Below are 19,499 nucleotides of genomic sequence, written 5' to 3' on the forward strand. Positions count from 1 at the left end.
GGAAACCTCACATCTGGAGGAAACCTGGCACCATCCCTATGGTGAAGCATGGTGGTGGAAGCATCATGCTGTGGGGATGTTTTCAGCGGCAGGGACTGGGAGACTAGTCAGGATCGAGGGAACGACAGCAAAGTACAGGGAGATCCTTGATGAAAACTTGCTGCAGAGTGCTCAGACATCAGACTGGGGCGAAGGGTCACCTTCCAAAACGACAACGACTTTCTTTAGGCCTATGTTATGTATTGTATGAGGAAAAGGCTTAAGCTCCCCTTTCATTTGGATGACTCCTGACTGCTCTGCTTATATTGTAGATGCTTATCTGACACTGGAATCTATAGTGGTGTCCCATTGAATCAGAATCAGTCTGTTGCAGAGGCTACCACAAAAGAGTGTAGATGCAAGTCAGCTAAAAACGATTTGCTGTTTGAGAACAATTAACACTTATTTTCAATCATGCCTTCTGTTTTCCTTTCAACTCTCAAAACAGGAACAAACATCACAAAGCATACTGTATCAAAGTTAACTTGAGTTGAAAATAGGAGTTCTATAATCATCACACATCTCCTATGAGTGTTAAAAGAGCACAAAAGCAGAAGTGTAAAAAGTATTAAGGATCAACTTAATAGTAAGCAAATGGTGTGAATACAGTAGTTCAAAAGGGTCACCTATTACTATTATCTAGGTACAGTACAGCAATGCTCTGTCTCACACGACAACTTTGAAATTCCATACATTTTCCTTCAACCCTCCATCATAAAATGTTCATGATATTGACGGTCAGTTAGTACTGTTATTGACTGCTTATGACAACTGACATTACACTGTTATGACACAAACATGTATCAGCTATTATGTGTGAAGGTAGCAAACTGGCTTGGGTAAAACATAATGGTAAAGCCGGTTGCCATAAGGTGGCATTGAAATTGGTTTGTGTGTCTACAATGAAGTTGAGATTCCACTTGTTAGGATGAACAGCTGCAGTCCATGAAGATAAGGAGTCTGATCAACCAGGTCTACACAAGAAATTGCATTTCTATGCATGGTAAATCCAATACAGGCTTCTCTGACTGAAGGAATGTTGTTTTCCACAAATAATTAGTAGCGACTGCTAGGACACTCCTTTCCCCAAGATGGGTGTTAATTAATAACCAAATATACAAATTACCTAAATTTAGGTTCAACCCACATAAGGCACCCTTTCCTTGGGCTACAGTTATTCTCGTGGCAGTCATATTGAATGACCTTATCCTCTGGGCACAAATAAAATGTGCTAGTTTAATCACAAGAAAAAAATAACTGCAGAATGTGTGAATCTGCAGACGTCTAATTAGACATGTTTAGATTTAAGACAGAGACAATAATGGCATTCAAGGCTCTGGTTCATGAGCTGTCAAGAAGTTTACATTTGCTTTAAATAATCAATCACGAGTTTCCTACGATTACCGTATGCACACAAAACTTCGAAAGGCAGCGATGATGAACAACGTTTTTGTCAATGATGATGTATAGCGGTCTCTCTTTCACCGGTATTTTACTGTCGTGGTTATTGTACTAGCTATGCAAACTCAGTCAAATCACAAGTAACGAGCAATGAATGCACATTTACACATCGGTTAGGTAACTAATATTTGTAGGCTACTTGCTAGCTAGTTTATTAAGCACCATACACTGTGTAATAGCAAGCAAGCGCGCCAAACTGGCCGGCTAGCTAACCCACTCATTTGCTTGATATAACTTGAGGCTGTGTGTGAGTGAACAATAACTTGGAAGTACCAGACTACATTGCCACGCCATTCGCATTCACAAACATGATTTGGTACCGTATACAGTAGCTAGCTAGCACCTACCTGTTTCTTGTCAAGTCAACAATCCTCTGTTCTGGTTCTGAAACAACAGCCCCTTACCGCTTTGACATCTCCAACACACGCTGCTTCAGATCCAAGCCCGTTTATTTGACGTTTTCACTGGCTATTTACGTGAAGACACAACCATGCAAAGATTTTCATTGGCCATAATCAATGTCAATCAACTGAACAGCTAGGTTTCCCGCGCCCACCAGTGATTTCGCAATCCCTTTTACCAATCCTTAAAATCATATTTATTTGAAGCTCTCAAATCTGCTGTTTAGCCTACCTACCTACATACTGCTGTAGACTACGACTCGTAGACCTCAAACATCGAGACTACCAGTAGCAGCACTGTAACGTTACCAATTCAATTTTATATTTGTCGATTCTGTATGATTATTAATCCATAACCTTTGTATTATTTTTCTCTGTGTGATGATGAAACACAAATTTAATTTTTATTTCATGCTGTGGCTACATTCTAAACTAGTAGTCTTCACTGGGCAACATATCCCAGTGAAGGAAAGAGAAGGAGACAATACTAAAATCCATGTTATTACTATTATCCTGTCATCCTGTTATTCTTTGTTCACAATGATTGGCCTGTGTATCATAATGAACAGTGCTGAGTAGGTGGGGTGTAGTTGATCATGCTGCTTTCAGTTCTTCAGCTTGTGACACTCAACACCACTCAGTCTTTCAGAACCAGGGGTGCTTTGACAGTAGCAGCAACCTCAGGCCCCATGAGCTCCTCTACAATGGCCAGGGCAAACTCAAAGCTGGTTCCTGGCCCACGGCTGGTGATCAGATGGCCATCCTTCTGGACCCGAGCCTCTGAGTACGTGTAGTGGCCTAGGGAGTGGAGAGGAACAGTGGAGAGGAACAGTGGTGAGTAGAGAGAGAGACACTATCGTTATGTATAACAGTCTGCAAATGCAGATCATTTAGTACTGCTTCAAATCAGATGACTCATTTTTGTTTTAATCCTTTCAAAAAATTCCTTCCCCCACCTTAACTTGCGTTTGTGCAGTATATATAATTTTTAAGTATTTCTGTTACTGAGTCCACTGTTTGAGTCAGGTCAAATGCTGGTGCATTTGACCTGGGATCAACTAGATTCAGCTGCGTGCCAATATCTTCTTGAGCGAATGTTCGGGGGGCTGGAACAAAATTACAAACAATTTGTAAACTGCAAATTGACCGCAAGAAGTCCAAACAGATATCATATTTAACTAAATATAATAATTTCAAAACCTGGCTTACATTTGTATACAATCTCATATCTATTATCCGTGGGAATACTTTGGAACAGATTTCCAAAATGTAAAATTACTTGAAGCTGATTTGCTGGTGTTTTTACAGTCTTTATGTCTAACCATTTTATTTGGGGGGCCAAATAAAATCACCCATGGGCTGCCAGTTGAGGAACCCTGGCCTAGGATCTGGTTTACGAGACTGCATAAAGACCTTGTATTAATGATTACCATAAAGTATGGAAATCATTTATAGCACCCTCTGCTGGACACAAAAGACCACAGGCTTATGTCATTGTTCAGTAGTACCGATAATTTGGATGTGCTCATTGTACTGCAAGAATATGCTGCATTTCCTGTCACACTGAGCCTGCTGAGCTATCATACAGATATATTTCCTACCTGTGGATGTATTTGGTGCGTAACAACCCGCTAACAAACAACAAAACCACAGTGTCTGTGTTAGCCTGTGAACAAGCTATGTACAGTAGCAGAGATTCATCAGCCTGAACATTAGCCCTGTGATAGCCAGGCTGTTTTACTTTACCTCCAGTCATCATCTTGTCCTTCGCACCAGGGTGGGTGGTGACCGTACTGCCGTAGGCAATACCATGTGCCAGCAGCGCCGTGGGACCTGAGGTGAGTAGGGGACAGGAGTTAGACCAACACTGTTCTCTCTGTAGTCAAAATGTTGAAAACCGACATGGCGTCTCTGGACATTGAACAACAAAGGTCTCAAATGATTTATTCACAAAAACCCAGAGAAGTCTATCTATACATCTTAATTTCACATGCAGATTGACACACCTTTTTGTTTTCCTTTGAGGCGACATCACCACTAAAGGTCAGACTCATTAGTAGAACCATAAACTCGGATCTAAAACTAACCACATATGCTTTCAATTTACCACTGCATGCCATATTTAGAGGAAGGAAAAACCAGAGTCAAAAAATAATGGACTTTATGTCTACTGCATTAGCATCGGCAACATCCTAGCCTGCAGTGAGCTCATCCTCAGACTGTTAATAAATAGAAAGGGAAAACTACCATCTCCAAGAACAGGCCAGGGCTGAGAAAGAGGGAGGTAGTGCACCCCTCTCTCTGACGACTCCTGGCTTATAATAACAATAATGCATAAATGGATGGTCTTGGACAAACCAGTGATATGTTTCAGAAGGGAGTATGAAATGGGAGACAGGAGGGGCTATGGCATTTATATACCTGCTATATATGGAGGAATTGAGTCAAGCACTTTTCATACCTCTGTTCACATTAGAAATAGAAAGCATTGTTTTCACATTAGCAGAGCACAATGTGACACTGCTGCTGATTCTCTGTTTGGCAGGTTCAGTATATATTCCTGTGGGGACATCAGCCCTTTTCTAGGACGCCCTTCACTCCACTTTGCCAAATGGGTCCCATGTCCTCATTCACAACGTCCTTCCAGTGCCCTTCATCAGCACAGGCGGGCAGACGGGTAGAAAGTCTCAGGGGTAGTGGGCTTTGTCAATGGCAATTATATGTGGATGTTAACCTAAGCTTCAATGGTCAATGTGGTTAAAAGTATAATACATTAGTCTATCATAGAAAAATCTTATTCTGTATTGGTTTCCTGCTCAGTAATAACGGAAAGGAAAGGCAATGTGACAGCCCCAAGTCCCAATCTTATACTACATTCACTGGTTGACAGAAATTGCCGGTTGCCGATTTAACTCAAGATTATGATCTAAGCAATCTTGCCCCAGCAGACGTCATTGACACAGATGCATTCTGTAGTGTGTTAGCTGCAATGTACTAGAGATGGATGTGTGTGTTCACACAGAAGGTACAGTACCTGCACAGACAGCAGCAATCAGCCCTTTCCTGCCCTCCTGGTCCTTCAACACCTCTTTTACAGCAGGGGACTACAAGAGAAGCAACATGGGGGCCACATACTGAGAGATGAGGCTCTCTACTTTATCATGTAGAATGTGTGTTATAACACTGCAGTAAATGCTCCTCTGCTAGATGGAATAAGAATTCCCATGAAATGGCAGTGGACATTATAAAAAATGTCATCGATGAGTCTGTTTTCAGCATGACAAAAAAAAACAGAATTGAAATTGTGGGACAATGCCACAGAACTTGTAGCTATAAGGGCTAAAACCATAATAAAATGTGGATTAGTATCATGGTGTCATACTGCATAAATATATATGTGCTTGTTTTTAATAAACAATAATCATCATAAGATCATAAAAAGTTCATATATTAAATGAAGGAAAATTGTGACTTATATTTCTATAGTAAATTGTCCCCCAAGACAACTAAAACAATTCAAGGGACAAATGTTACAGTATGTACCTGCAATGTTATATTGGCAATGCCAGGGACACACAGGAAAGATAAGTCAACTAAAAGTTCTGGCAATGAATGCTTAACATTAAGTGCATTCCTACCTCTGACAAGTTCTGGGCACCGAGAGCCCCCCCTGGTAGAAGAACCACATCATACGGACCCTGCAACCCAAAACATAAAAAGATACAAGGTCACAGATAACAAATTCTTATTACCAATTTAAGATGCATCAATCTTGAACATGAATTGATGAAGAATGTTTTAAAGTGCATTATAAACTCTATGAAGTCATAGAACAGCCTGCTCTGTGGACTAATGTGATTGAAGGGTATGGAGGCAGGAGGGCAGAGAGGGCTCTGACCTGCTTGCGGGCATCCTCCAGGCTGGAATCAGGAACAAGGTAGATGTCTCTGCTGCACTGCACGGGGTCTTTGCCAGTCAACCCTGCCAATGTCACAGCAATCTGCAGGATGTGGACACAAATAAAAGCACAACTACTTCAATAGACTGTCATTAGTCATTGCCTCTTAAATTAATCAGAAAATCCCACTACTCAAATATGAGTATGGGACTTTCAATTAGAAAAATATAATCTGCTTCCTATTCTGCACCAGTCACCTTTGACATTTGCAGTGGCCTTATACTCACATGATTATGCCAACACACGAGCTAACAGCGTGACAACACATAAGCTAATTTATTAACCATAGATAAGGATTGCATACTGCAGAGTTGTTAATCATGTCTGTAAATAGGCTAGATTATAATAGCTAGCTAGCCAGACAATTATATCAACATCAAGCTAGCTAACCAGCTACCTACCTAGTTAGCCACAGTCAAGCTGCAGCCCAAGCTAGTTTGACACGTGCATGCAGATCTAGATCTGGGCTGCAGCTTGACTGTGGCTAACTAGGTAAATAAAATAGCCGCTAGAATACTAACTACCTGTAATGTGCAGCTTTTGGCTAGTAGGCTAAATGGAGCCAGCTAGCCAATACTCTATTGAGATCTGTGTATGTTGCACCACCTAGCTAGCTAATCTAACATCCAATTTAGCTCGATAAATGTACAAACCCCAGCTCTACGCATGACGTCCACAGGTATAACAGTTTCCATCTCCTCTGCACCCTTAGAGAGGATTACTAATGCCTTTTTGCCTGCCATTATTGAGCGAGTGGGTGAGTGAGTGTCACGACAAGACAGCAAATATCTGTCAGAGGACTTTTATTTTGTCAGAAAGCAGAGCTCTCTGCAGGAACACACATGTCAACACTACAGCTACGGGATCGTTGAGAGGACAAACACAACGCGTGCATGGTTGAACTTATCAAATAATTTCACAAAAGTAATTTGATCAAATCAAACACACTATTGCATATATTCGATGATTCATTTTCATCTAAATATATGCAACATCATTGACTTTTAAACGCATCATACTCTGCACTGGTAGGTTCAATTACATCCACCAGGGGGAGGCATTGACCCATACATTAAAGCTATTGTAAATAGAGGAGTTCATAAAATAAGTCTTCACTTTTGAGCCTTTGTTTGCCTAAAATATGTAAAAATAATAATAATAATATTAATCTTACAAGTGCGATTGAGGTTTATACTATCCAATACATGATTCAAAACTTTAATGTTTATTATACAGTAATGAGGCGGCAGGTAGCCTAGTGGTTAGAGCGTTGGGCAGTAACCAAAAGGTTGCTAGATCAAATCTCCGAGCTGACAAGGTCTGTCGTTCTACCACTGAACAAGGCCCCCTTTTTTAAAAATTTTCGCCTAAATGACATACCCAAATTTAACTGCCTGAAGCTCATGCCCTGAAGCAAGGATATGCATATTCTTGGTACCATTTGAAAGAAAACACTTTGAAGTTTGTAGAAATGTGAATTAAATGTAGGAGAATATAACACAATAGATCTGGTAGAAGAAAATACAAAGAAAGAAACAACTGCGTTTTTTTCTACCGCCATCTTTGAAATGCAGCAGAAAGGTCCCTGTTCCAGCCATCACTCTGGTTGTCCACAAGATGGCAGTAGTGTATGTGCAAAGTTTCCAACAGATATCTTGAAGTATGAGCGAGCTACATGACATTTAGTGGGAAGTCACCCAGGTACATTTGAGCAAATCGTGAAGCTGACATTTGCATTCATATTACATTTTTCTGCAAGAATATCGTCAAATCTGTATACTTGGATTTTAGATTTTCCAGTTAGTAGCCATATTATAAGTTCAACATTTGCAAAACAACCAGTTTTCATATTTTCATAACTCTGAATATTCTTATAATTTTGGTCCAAAATTAAAAGGCATGCTGTCGTACAAGGTTAGTAGCTACATTTTACGACAGATACATAGTTTCTGGATACTCCCGTAAAGCCCAGCTCATTGGCTATCTAGCTAGCTTTGTTTGACCCTGATTGGTGCTCTTGCTGCTGGTGATTCTCTGATCCACCTTTACGCAAACGACACCATTCTGTATACCTCTGGCCCTTCTTTGGACACTGTGTTAACTAACCTCCAGACGAGCTTCAATGCCATTACAACTCTCCTTCAGTGGCCTCCGACTGCTCTTAAAAACAAGTAAAACTAAATGCATGCTCTTCAACGGATCGTTGCCCACACCTGCCCGCCCGTCCAGCATCACTACTCTGGACGGTTCTGACTTAGAATATGTGGATAATTACAAATACCTATTTGTCTGGTTAGACTGTAAACACTCCTTCCAGACTCACATTAAGCATCTAGAATCGGCTTCCTATTTCGCAAACAAAGCATCCTTCACTGATGCTGCCAAACATACCCTCGTAAAACTGACTTTCCTACCGATCCTTGACTTTGGCGATGTCATTTACAAAATAGCCTCCAACACACTACCTAGCAAATTGGATGCAGTCCATCACATTGCCATCCGTTTTGTCACCAAAGCCCAATATACTACCCACCACTGCGACCTGTATGCTCTTGTTGGCTGGCCCTCGCATCATATTCGTCGCCAAACCTACTGGCTACAGATCATCTATAAGTCTTTTCTAGGTAAAGCCCCGCCTTATCTCAGCTCACTGGTCACCACAGCAGCACCCACCCGTAGCACGCGCTCCAGCAGGTATATTTCACTGGTCACCCCCAAAGCCTATTCCTCCTTTGGCCGCCTTTCCTTCCAGTACTCTGCTGCCAATGACTGGAACGAATTTCAAAAATCACTGAAGCTGGAGACTCATATCTCCTTCACTAACTTTAAGCATCAGCTGTCAGAGCAGCTCACTGTACATAGCCCATCCAACTACCTCATCCCCATATTGTTATTTATTTTTTGTTCCTTTGCACCCCAGTATCTCTACTTGCACATTCATCTTCTGCACATCTCACTCCATTGTTTAATTGCTAAATTGTTATTACTTCGCCACTACGGCCTATTTATTGTCTTACCTCCCTAATCTTACCTCATTTGCACACACTGTATATAGACATTTTTCTATTGAGTTTTTGACTCTATGTTTGTTTATTCCATGTATAACTCTGTGTTGTTGTTTGTGTCGCACTGCTTTGCTTTATCTTGGCCAAGTCGCAGTTGTAAATGAGAATTTGTTCTCAACTGGCCTAACAAAGAGGTTAAATAAAGGTGAAAATAAAAAAATAAAAAATGGAGTTGTTCAAGTGATGGCCACCTGCGTCATCGGCGTGCCATGAAGGCGTCGCTCTCTGACCAAATTTGGTGTCCTTGTGATAATATGCGTCTTGGTGAGAGGTGTAGAAGTCAGGCGCAGGAGAGAGCAGGGATGTCTGAGAAGCGTGTTTAATAATATAGTCCACCAATACAAAACGGCACAGACAAAAATCCCAAAACTACGCTCTCGAATAATCAGAAACTCGTGCAAACGCACGGAGGAACAAACACAGTTCCGACACTTTACATACACGTGCGTAATAGCGAAAAAACAACAAACATCAAATACAATCGAGCGCAATGCACACAAGTCTAATCCTGCACGAATTACGGCAGGTATCAGGTGCCCTATATACCCACAGAAATCAAAGCAATTGAAAACCAGGTATGAAAAGGAACACAGACAAAACAACCAGAAAAAGAAAAAGGGATCGGTAGCGGCTGGTAGACCGGCGACGCCGAGCGCCGAACGCCGAGCGCCGAGCGCCGAGCGCCGCCCGAACAGGGAGAGGAGTTACCTTCGGTAGAAGTCGTGACAGTCCTATAGGATATACTACACCCCTACTGATATCGTGAAGTCTCGTTACATTCTAGGATCTCTGGGGAATAGATACGAACGCGATTTGACTGGTTGAAACAACGTTTAGGGTGAGATTTTCACAGATTCCTTTCTTTGCAAATCGAATGAGTGAAAATACAAAATCGATCGTGCATCCAATATGGACCTTTTCAGGATATGAAAAGGGATTTTATCTAACAAAACGACACTTCATGTTATCTCTGTGACCCTTTGGATGATAAATCAGAGCAAGATTTCAGAATGTAAGTACACATTACACTTTCAGAGCTGAATTTATCAAACCTATCGCAGTGAAAAAAGAGTTTTGTTTTTAGGAGATCTCCTCAAACAATAGCATGGCATTTTTTTCGCATTACTGTCTACTGTAAATTGGACAGTGCAGTTATATTAACAGGAATTTAAGCTTTCAGCCGATATAAGACACTTATATGTACCGACATTTGTTGTTTCTCTAAAATCTGTGATGGTGACACAAGGCGCTGCATGATTTACATCTGTCGCTTTGACAGGACGCACATCCCTAAGAAGTTTTTAACCCACTGTTCCTAGGCCGTCATTGTAAACAATCATTTGTTCTTAACTGACTTGCCTAGTTAAACGAAGGTTACATTTTAAAAAATGAAAAAATCTGAAAGAAAACTAGTTTAAAAAAAATCCCTGATGTTTCTGAAATGAGGGTTCAATAAGGCCATAATGTTCTTGAAGCTCTATCTGAGAACTTCTGCCTTCTCCAGCAGAAGAAGACATCTCTTAAGGCACCCCTGGGAATTATATTTCAGTGTAAATCCCAGACTTAATGTCTCGGGCATTAGTGTGCAGGCACCCTTCCCAGTTTAATCTGCCACTGTGCATTCTGCTGCAGAGATTCACTTTCATATTTGTGTGAGGAACAAGAGCCCAGTGAAACAGCAGATTAGACAAAGCTTTGGGGGTGTTGGCGGCAGCTTGTTTGTTGTGTGCCTGTGAGCCAATCCAAAAGGCAGTGGTGATTACCTACATATGCATCTGGGATCAAGTTAGCCAGACCCACAGTGGAATACAAGCTAATTTGCCTAAAACATTGATTTATTTATCCATTGAATTATTTATTTACAGAAAGAGTTCATAGTATGTTAAAGATCACACTAAGGACACGCCTGTTAGAGTGATTTGCAAACCAGGTAACCTGGTAAGAATGTTAAATCAAATGTTATTTGTCACATGTGCCAAATTAAATGCTTACTTGCAATCCCTTATCCAACAATTCAGTTTTAAGAAAATACAAAAAAAAGTATGAGATAAGAATAACAAATCATTAAAGAGCAGCAGTAAATAACAATAGAGGGGCTAGGGGGGTAGAAGCTGTTTAGAAGCCTCGTGGACCTAGACTTGGCACTCCGGTACTGCTTGCCATGTGATAACAGAGACAACAGTCTTTGACAAATTTTAGGGCCTTCCTCTGACACCGCCTGGCATAGAGATACTGGATGGCAGGAAGCTTGGCCCAGGTGATGTATTGGGCCGTACGCATTACCCTCTGTAGTGCCTTGCAGTTGGAGGCCGAGCAGTTGCCATACCAAGCAGAGATGCAACCCGTCAGGATGCTCTCGATTGTGCAGCGGGTAAAACCTTTTGAGGATCTGAGGACCCATGCCAAATCTTTTCAGTCTCCTGAGGGGGAATAGGTTTTGCTGTGCCCTCTTCATGACTGTCTTGGTGTGCTAGGACCATGATAGTTTGTTGGTGATGTGGACGCCAAGGAACAACCTGCTCCACTACAGCCCCGTCGATGAGAATGGGGGTTTGCTCGGTCCTCTTACTCCTGTAGTCCACAATCATCTCCTTTGTCTTGATCACTTTGAGGGAGAGGTTGTTGTCCTTGTACAGCACGGTCAGGTCTCTGACCTCCTCCCTACCACTGTTGTCTCATCATTGTCGGTGATCAGGCCTACCACTGTTGTGTCATCAGCAAACTTAATGATGGTGTTGGAGTCGTGCCTGGCCGTGCAGGCATGAATGAATAGGGAGTACAGGAGGGAACTGAGCATGCACCCCTGAGGGGCCCCCATTTTGAGGAACAGCGTGGCGAATGTGTCGTTACCTACCCTTACCACATGGGAGCTGCCTGTCAGGAAGTCCAGGATCCAGTTGCAGAGGAAGGTGTTTAGTCCCAGGGTCCTTAGCTTAGTGATGAACTTTGTGGGCACTATGGTGCTGAACACAGAGCTGTAGTCAATGAATAGCATTCTCACATAGGTGTTCCTTTTGTCCAGGTGTGAAAGGGCAGTGTGGATTGCAATAGAGATTGCATCATCTGTGGATCTGTTGCTGTGGTATGCAAATTGAAGTGGGTCTACGGTTTCTGGGATAATTGTGTTGATGTGAGCCATGACCAGCCTTTCAAAGCATTTCATGGCTACAGAAGTGAGTGCTATGGGTCGGTAGTCATTTAGGCAGGTTACCTTAGTGTTCTTGGGCACAGAGACTATGGTGGTCTGCTTGAAACATGTAGGTATTACAGACTCAGTCAGGAAGAGGTTGAAAATGTCAGTGAAGACACTTGCCAGTTGGTCAGCGCATGCTCGGAGTACACGTCATTGTAATCTGTCTGGCCCTGCGGCCTTGTGAATGTTGACCTGTTTAAAGGTCTTACTCCCATCGGCTGCGGAGTGCGTGATCACACAGTCGTCCGGAACAGCTGTGGATTAGAATCACAAATGTGGATTTGTATCAGAAAAACACACAGCTAAAATTCAGTCTCTGAACCATCTGTGTAAAGCCACAACAACTGAAATATGTTCAGGTTTTACAACTTTCTAATAGTAAGCCTTTTTGGTGTATTAGAGTTTTTTTTTACCAAGTATAATTGTGCAAAGCAGGAGTCCCTCAAATCCTGCTTTAATTTTCTTTAAAAATTCATAACATTTAAACAAACAAAAAGGGAAATGTGAAAATAATTTGTACTGTAAGATCGTGTGAACAAGTGTTCCTAGATAGCTGTCTTCAAGAGAGTCAGGTTCAGCTCTGATGATATACCATCATTTCAAATGGGAGCACATTATTCCCCAGCGAGTTCTGCCTCCTGCATGCCAGGCCATGCCAGGCCTTCTCTCTGCTCTGCTTTATCTGGCCAACCACAGAGGTCTACTCACAAGCCTGATGGGTTTCTGGAACCCAACCACTGGGATTCTACACAGCAGAATCATTTTCAGAAAAAAGGGAATCCACAGACAGAAATTAGGGAATTCCACAAATTACTGTTTGTCAAAAAGTAATCCTGTTACCATTGCTCTGAATATGAAATGGTGTAAATATGGAAATAAACTAAATTTTACTATGAGAATATACTATACAAGTTCCCTGCTCGGTTCAGATATACAGCAGCAAACCCTGCTTCAGATTCACAGGAAAGAGGTGCCACTACTCAAAATGGTCACAGTCAAATTGGTTCTGTGGGGAGAGATTTAAAAAAAAGATTTTTGAAAACACATTGAATAGCTACATTTCAGTCATACTGTGGTGGTGTGGTTCAGATCATACATCAACAACTCTATGGTAAGTTCTCTTGGTTGAGTTTTTCCTCCCATTCAGTAAGAGAGAGTTCTAAAGGGCTGGTAGCACTGCAGTTGAAAATGGGATGAATATTTAGGGACATTTTATCTGCCCATCTGTGCCCAGGCTTTGTCTTGTGGCTGTTTCACACATTGTGAGCCACGAGAGCAGATGATGAGTGACAAGCATATCATCTTTATATCATCTCAACGATATTACCTTATGCTGCCATAATGTGTGGATGAACCTGAGGATCAAGGTGACTGTGAGGGAACGTTGAACGCCTAGGTTAGCAGATGGCCATTCAACAGACACAAGATGGCGCCAGCTCAGTATCTTCAACTTTTGACAAGCAACCTCGACTTCAGGGAACTTGGATTTCAAAGCTTTGATATTGGCAGTGTTATTGTGTGCCGTTCAATAAATGCTATTAAAAACTCCTTTCCAGAACAAAAGGTCACTTACTCCCTTTTTCTAACATACGTTATAAACAACATATTAGTTATCATCAACTCAAACAGGGAAAGTTTAAATGAATACAATTTTATCACTCACATAAACAATTATTTTCCAGGCTTTTATGTTCTGAAAGATATTCATTTAAATCCAGTTGGGAATATGTTGTTTACAACCAAGAGACAATATTGCAAATTGAGTCAAATTGAGAAGCTCATGAATGTGCTGTTTTGATTAGAGAGTAAATGTAACAACTCAAACACACAATTGCCCTAGAGCCATTTCTGGATGCAATAATCTCCCTGCCCACAGACTATGCCCCCCCCCTTCCCAAACTCGTTTGAGGGGGGTTCAAGTGACACGCTGCCTATCTCACCACCACCCTCCCTCTCTCTCACTCTTTCTATCCTCTTTTCTGTAGTATATCTCTCTGTGAGTTTCTCTCTCTGCCTCTATTAGATCCTAAAATGCCATGCAGTATGGCCTATCTTCAAACACTAATGCTGATGACTGGTCCCTGCAGCAGTACCCCCCACCCCCAGCCTGCTCTTCCAAAGAGAGGGTAATAAAGACACAGGCAGGATTAGTGTTGCGTGCTTAACGAAGTGGTGTCAGAGAGAGAGGCCATGCCCACAGGCCGCTCCCCAACCCTGCTCTTCTCTGCTGGGGTCTCCCCAGCCTGTGCTTTTCTCAGGTCCCTCTCTCTCCTCTCTCACGGGGTACTCTGTGGTTCGCTGATAGACTCTGAGTGGGTGCATTCATAATATTGGCATTAGAGAGGCAGAGTGACAGTAGTCTTTAGTGATTTAATTTTTACCCTTAACCAAGGAAATGTATGAGAAAACAATTGAATTCTCTATTCGCTAGATTGTCCAGGGTTTCTGACAACATCCTTCCTGTGCAGAGAGAAAGCATGTTTAACTAACATGCGGTTTTGTTTTGTATTAGACTTTACAAGTACATAACTGTTGCTGTTAACCTGGGGACTGGGTTTGATGGAGGTCACATGCGTATCATTTTGAAATCACTGTGGACTTAATCATTTTAAACAAATGGAAAACCATATAATTCTACATGTCTGCAAAACAGTGGGACTGGTGTTTTGTAAATGTTGTCACATAAGATAAGTGTTCCATGTGAGATTCATTTAGTTATACACAGGTTAACGGTTCAGGCCTATGAAGAGGAGAGATACAGTGTTGGTGAAGAGCCATGTACAGTACAGGACAGATGAAGAGGAGAGAGCCAGGGTTGATGAAGAGCCGTGTACAGTACAGGACAGATGAAGAAGAGAGAGCCAGGGTTGATGAAGAGGAGAGAGCCAGGGTTGATGAAGAACCATGTACGGTACAGGACAGATGAAGAGGAGAGAGCCAGGGTTGATGAAGAGCCATGTACAGTACAGGACAGATGAAGAGGAGAGAGCCAGGGTTGATGAAGAGCCATGTACAGTACAGGACAGATGAAGAGGAGAGAGCCAGGGTTGATGAAGAGCCATGTAAAGTACAGGACAGATGAAGAGGAGAGAGCCAGGGTTGATGAAGAGCCATGTACAGTACAGGACAGATGAAGAGGAGAGAGCCAGGGTTGATGAAGAGCCGTGTACGGTACAGGACAGGTGAAGAGGAGAGAGCCAGGGTTGATGAAGAGCAGTGTACGGTACAGGACACCTGTTGGTGAAGAGGAGAGAGCCAGGGTTGATGAAGAGCCGTGTACGGTACAGGACAGGTGAAGAGGAGAGAGCCAGGGTTGATGTAGAGCAGTGTACGGTACAGGACAGGTGAAGAGGAGAGAGCCAGGGTTGATGAAGAGTAGTGTACAGTACAGGACAGATGAAGAGGAGAGAGCCAGGGTTGATGAAGAGCAGTGTACGGTACAGGACACCTGTTGGTGAAGAGGAGAGAGCCAGGGTTGATGAAGAGCCGTGTACGGTACAGGACAGATGAAGAGGAGAGAGCCAGGGTTGATTGACGGTACAGGACAGATGAAGAGGAGAGAGCCAGGGTTGATGAAGAGGAGGAGCCAGGGTTGATGAAGAGGAGAGAGCCAGGGTTGATGAAGAGCCATGTACAATACAGGACAGGTGAAGAGGAGAGAGCCAGGGTTGATGAAGAGCCATGTACGGTACAGGACACCTGTTGGTGAAGAGGAGAGAGCCAGGGTTGATGAAGAACCATGTACGGTACAGGACAGATGAAGAGGAGAGAGCCAGGGTTGATGAAGAGGAGAGAGCCAGGGTTGATGAAGAGCCGTGTACAGTACAGGACAGATGAAGAAGAGAGAGCCAGGGTTGATGAAGAGAGAGAGCCAGGGTTGATGAAGAACCATGTACGGTACAGGACAGATGAAGAAGAGAGAGCCAGGGTTGATGAAGAGCCGTGTACAGTACAGGACAGATGAAGAGGAGAGAGCCAGGGTTGATGAAGAGGAGAGAGCCAGGGTTGATGAAGAGCCGTGTACAGTACAGGACAGATGAAGAAGAGAGAGCCAGGATTGATGAAGAGGAGAGAGCCAGGGTTGATGAAGAGGAGAGAGCCAGGGTTGATGAAGAGCCGTGTACGGTACAGGACAGATGAAGAGGAGAGAGCCAGGGTTGATGAAGAGCCGTGTACGGTACAGGACAGATGAAGAGGAGAGAGCCAGGGTTGATGAAGAGGAGAGAGCCAGGGTTGATGAAGAGAGAGAGCCAGGGTTGATGAAGAGCCATGTACAATACAGGACAGGTGAAGAGGAGAGAGCCAGGGTTGATGAAGAGCCATGTACGGTACAGGACACCTGTTGGTGAAGAGGAGAGAGCCAGGGTTGATGAAGAACCATGTACGGTACAGGACAGATGAAGAGGAGAGAGCCAGGGTTGATGAAGAGGAGAGAGCCAGGGTTGATGAAGAGCCGTGTACAGTACAGGACAGATGAAGAAGAGAGAGCCAGGGTTGATGAAGAGGAGAGAGCCAGGGTTGATGAAGAACCATGTACGGTACAGGACAGATGAAGAAGAGAGAGCCAGGGTTGATGAAGAGCCGTGTACAGTACAGGACAGATGAAGAGGAGAGAGCCAGGGTTGATGAAGAGGAGAGAGCCAGGGTTGATGAAGAGCCGTGTACAGTACAGGACAGATGAAGAAGAGAGAGCCAGGATTGATGAAGAGGAGAGAGCCAGGGTTGATGAAGAGGAGAGAGCCAGGGTTGATGAAGAGCCGTGTACGGTACAGGACAGATGAAGAGGAGAGAGCCAGGGTTGATGAAGAGCCGTGTACGGTACAGGACAGATGAAGAGGAGAGAGCCAGGGTTGATGAAGAGGAGAGAGCCAGGGTTGATGAAGAGGAGAGAGCCAGGGTTGATGAAGAGCCATGTACAATACAGGACAGGTGAAGAGGAGAGAGCCAGGGTTGATGAAGAACCATGTACGGTACAGGACAGATGAAGAGGAGAGAGCCAGGGTTGATGAAGAGGAGAGAGCCAGGGTTGATGAAGAGCCATGTACAATACAGGACAGGTGAAGAGGAGAGAGCCAGGGTTGATGAAGAACCATGTACGGTACAGGACAGATGAAGAGGAGAGAGCCAGGGTTGATGAAGAGGAGAGAGCCAGGGTTGATGAAGAGCCGTGTACAGTACAGGACAGATGAAGAAGAGAGAGCCAGGGTTGATGAAGAGGAGAGAGCCAGGGTTGATGAAGAACCATGTACGGTACAGGACAGATGAAGAAGAGAGAGCCAGGGTTGATGAAGAGCCGTGTACAGTACAGGACAGATGAAGAAGAGAGAGCCAGGGTTGATGAAGAGGAGAGAGCCAGGGTTGATGAAGAACCATGTACGGTACAGGACAGATGAAGAAGAGAGAGCCAGGGTTGATGAAGAGCCGTGTACAGTACAGGACAGATGAAGAGGAGAGAGCCAGGGTTGATGAAGAGGAGAGAGCCAGGGTTGATGAAGAGGAGAGAGCCAGGGTTGATGAAGAACCATGTACGGTACAGGACAGGTGAAGAGGAGAGAGCCAGGGTTGATGAAGAGCAGTGTACGGTACAGGACAGGTGAAGAGGAGAGAGCCAGGGTTGATGAAGAGCAGTGTACGGTACAGGACAGATGAAGAGGAGAGAGCCAGGGTTGATGAAGAGCCATGTATTGTACAGGACAGATGAAGAGGAGAGAGCCAGGGTTGATGAAGAACCATGTACGGTACAGGACAGGTGAAGAGGAGAGAGCCAGGGTTGATGAAGAGCGGTGTACGGTACAGGACAGATAAAGAGGAGAGAGCCAGGGTTGATGAAGAGCCATGTACGGTACAGGACAGATGAAGAGGAGAGAGCCAGGGTTGATGAAGAACCATGTACGGTACAGGACAGATGAAGAGGAGAGAGCCAAGGTTGATGAAGAGCCGTGTACGGTACAGGACAGATGAAGAGGAGAGAGCCAGGGTTGATGAAGAGTCATGTACGGTACAGGACAGATGAAGAGGAGAGAGCCAGGGTTGATGAAGAGCCATGTACGGTACAGGACACCTGTTGGTGAAGAGGAGAGAGCCAGGGTTGATGAAGAGCCATGTACGGTACAGGACAAGTGAAGAGGAGAGAGCCAGGGTTGATGAAGAACCATGTACGGTACAGGACAGATGAAGAGGAGAGAGCCAGGGTTGATGAAGAGCCGTGTACAGTACAGGACAGATGAAGAGGAGAGAGCCAGGGTTGATGAAGAGCCATGTAGGTACAGGACAAGTGAAGAGGAGAGAGCCAGGGTTGATGAAGAACCATGTACGGTACAGGACAGATGAAGAGGAGAGAGCCAGGGTTGATGAAGAGCCGTGTACAGTACAGGACAGATGAAGAGGAGAGAGCCAGGGTTGATGAAGAGCCATGTACGGTACAGGACAGATGAAGAGGAGAGAGCCAGGGTTGATGAAGAGCCATGTACAGTACAGGACAGGTGAAGAGGAGAGAGCCAGGGTTGATGAAGAGCCATGTACGGTACAGGACACCTGTTGGTGAAGAGGAGAGAGCCAGGGTTGATGAAGAGCCGTGTACAGTACAGGACAGGTGAACCATGCAGCTGCTGCTACCATGTTACTGCCGCAAAACACAGTGTGACAGATTAGGGCATGGCTCTCACACCCAGCGGCCCACTTTTCACACGGTAGCTGTCTTTGGCCAAGTTACGCACATCTCTTAGTTGGCTCATGTTGTGGGAAGAGTAATGTACTGTAGACCCCCAGTCTATGCGCTACACACATATGGTGACTATTAATGCTCTCCTTCCTTCTGCTCCACTACAAACCCCTAATATTATGGTCTTTCCCCGCCTGTTTGTTTCAGGTCCTTTACCCTCCTCAACCTGTTTGCTTTGTACCTCAGTCACGCTAGTGAGGATTCCATTAACGACAGCATTAAGGCCCACTGTGTGTGGAGGAAAGGTCCAATTCTGTTTATACATGTTCATTTACATTTGATTATATGTACGTATGCTACTACATGTTGATTGCAGTCTATTTGAGAGGCAGGGGAACAGGCCTCAATTCACTTCCTCTGCTTTTTTCCTATCCACCATGGAGCATATAGCATAGATGTACTGTGTACAAATGTAGATCCCAGTAAAGTGTGATATATATTACCTCACTGAGTAGCATGTCTGTATGTAATCTGGTTCTACAAATAATACAGCTGGGTCAGGTACCCCAGCTATTATTGATAGGGGCTGAAGTTTTTTACCTTCTTTTGAAATGGTTGAGCTCAAGCAGCGTTTCAGGGGCTTTATGCAAGTGAAGAGGCATGCAGGTTCATTCTATTTTTACCAGTTTAAGCCTTAAAGATTAACATAGTTTACCTGTCC

General features: G+C 43.7%; 2 protein-coding genes across 4 annotated transcripts in view; both read right to left on the minus strand.

The window, feature by feature from the left end:
• Positions 1-1,954, minus strand: part of LOC112254497 (voltage-gated potassium channel subunit beta-2) — a 171,076-nt gene extending 169,122 nt beyond the window's left edge. For all 3 annotated transcript variants that reach the window (XR_006083731.1, XM_042324400.1, XM_042324398.1), the window contains exon 1: positions 1,848-1,954. The gene's annotated coding sequence lies outside the window, so the exon portion shown is untranslated. The remainder of the gene's footprint in view (positions 1-1,847) is intronic.
• A 326-nt stretch (positions 1,955-2,280) lies between these two features.
• LOC112254495 (Parkinson disease protein 7 homolog) lies at positions 2,281-6,686 on the minus strand. The gene is made up of 6 exons (XM_024427159.2): positions 6,513-6,686; positions 5,800-5,901; positions 5,540-5,599; positions 4,936-5,005; positions 3,648-3,734; positions 2,281-2,699 (listed from the first exon to the last, which is right to left on the minus strand). Exons 1-6 carry the CDS (start codon positions 6,600-6,602, stop codon positions 2,539-2,541), a joined length of 570 nt encoding a protein of 189 aa, XP_024282927.1. The 5' UTR covers positions 6,603-6,686; the 3' UTR covers positions 2,281-2,538.
• Between the last annotated feature and the right edge of the window lie 12,813 nt (positions 6,687-19,499).

This window comes from Oncorhynchus tshawytscha, linkage group LG07, assembly GCF_018296145.1.
Source record: "Oncorhynchus tshawytscha isolate Ot180627B linkage group LG07, Otsh_v2.0, whole genome shotgun sequence".
NCBI lineage: Eukaryota > Metazoa > Chordata > Actinopteri > Salmoniformes > Salmonidae > Oncorhynchus > Oncorhynchus tshawytscha.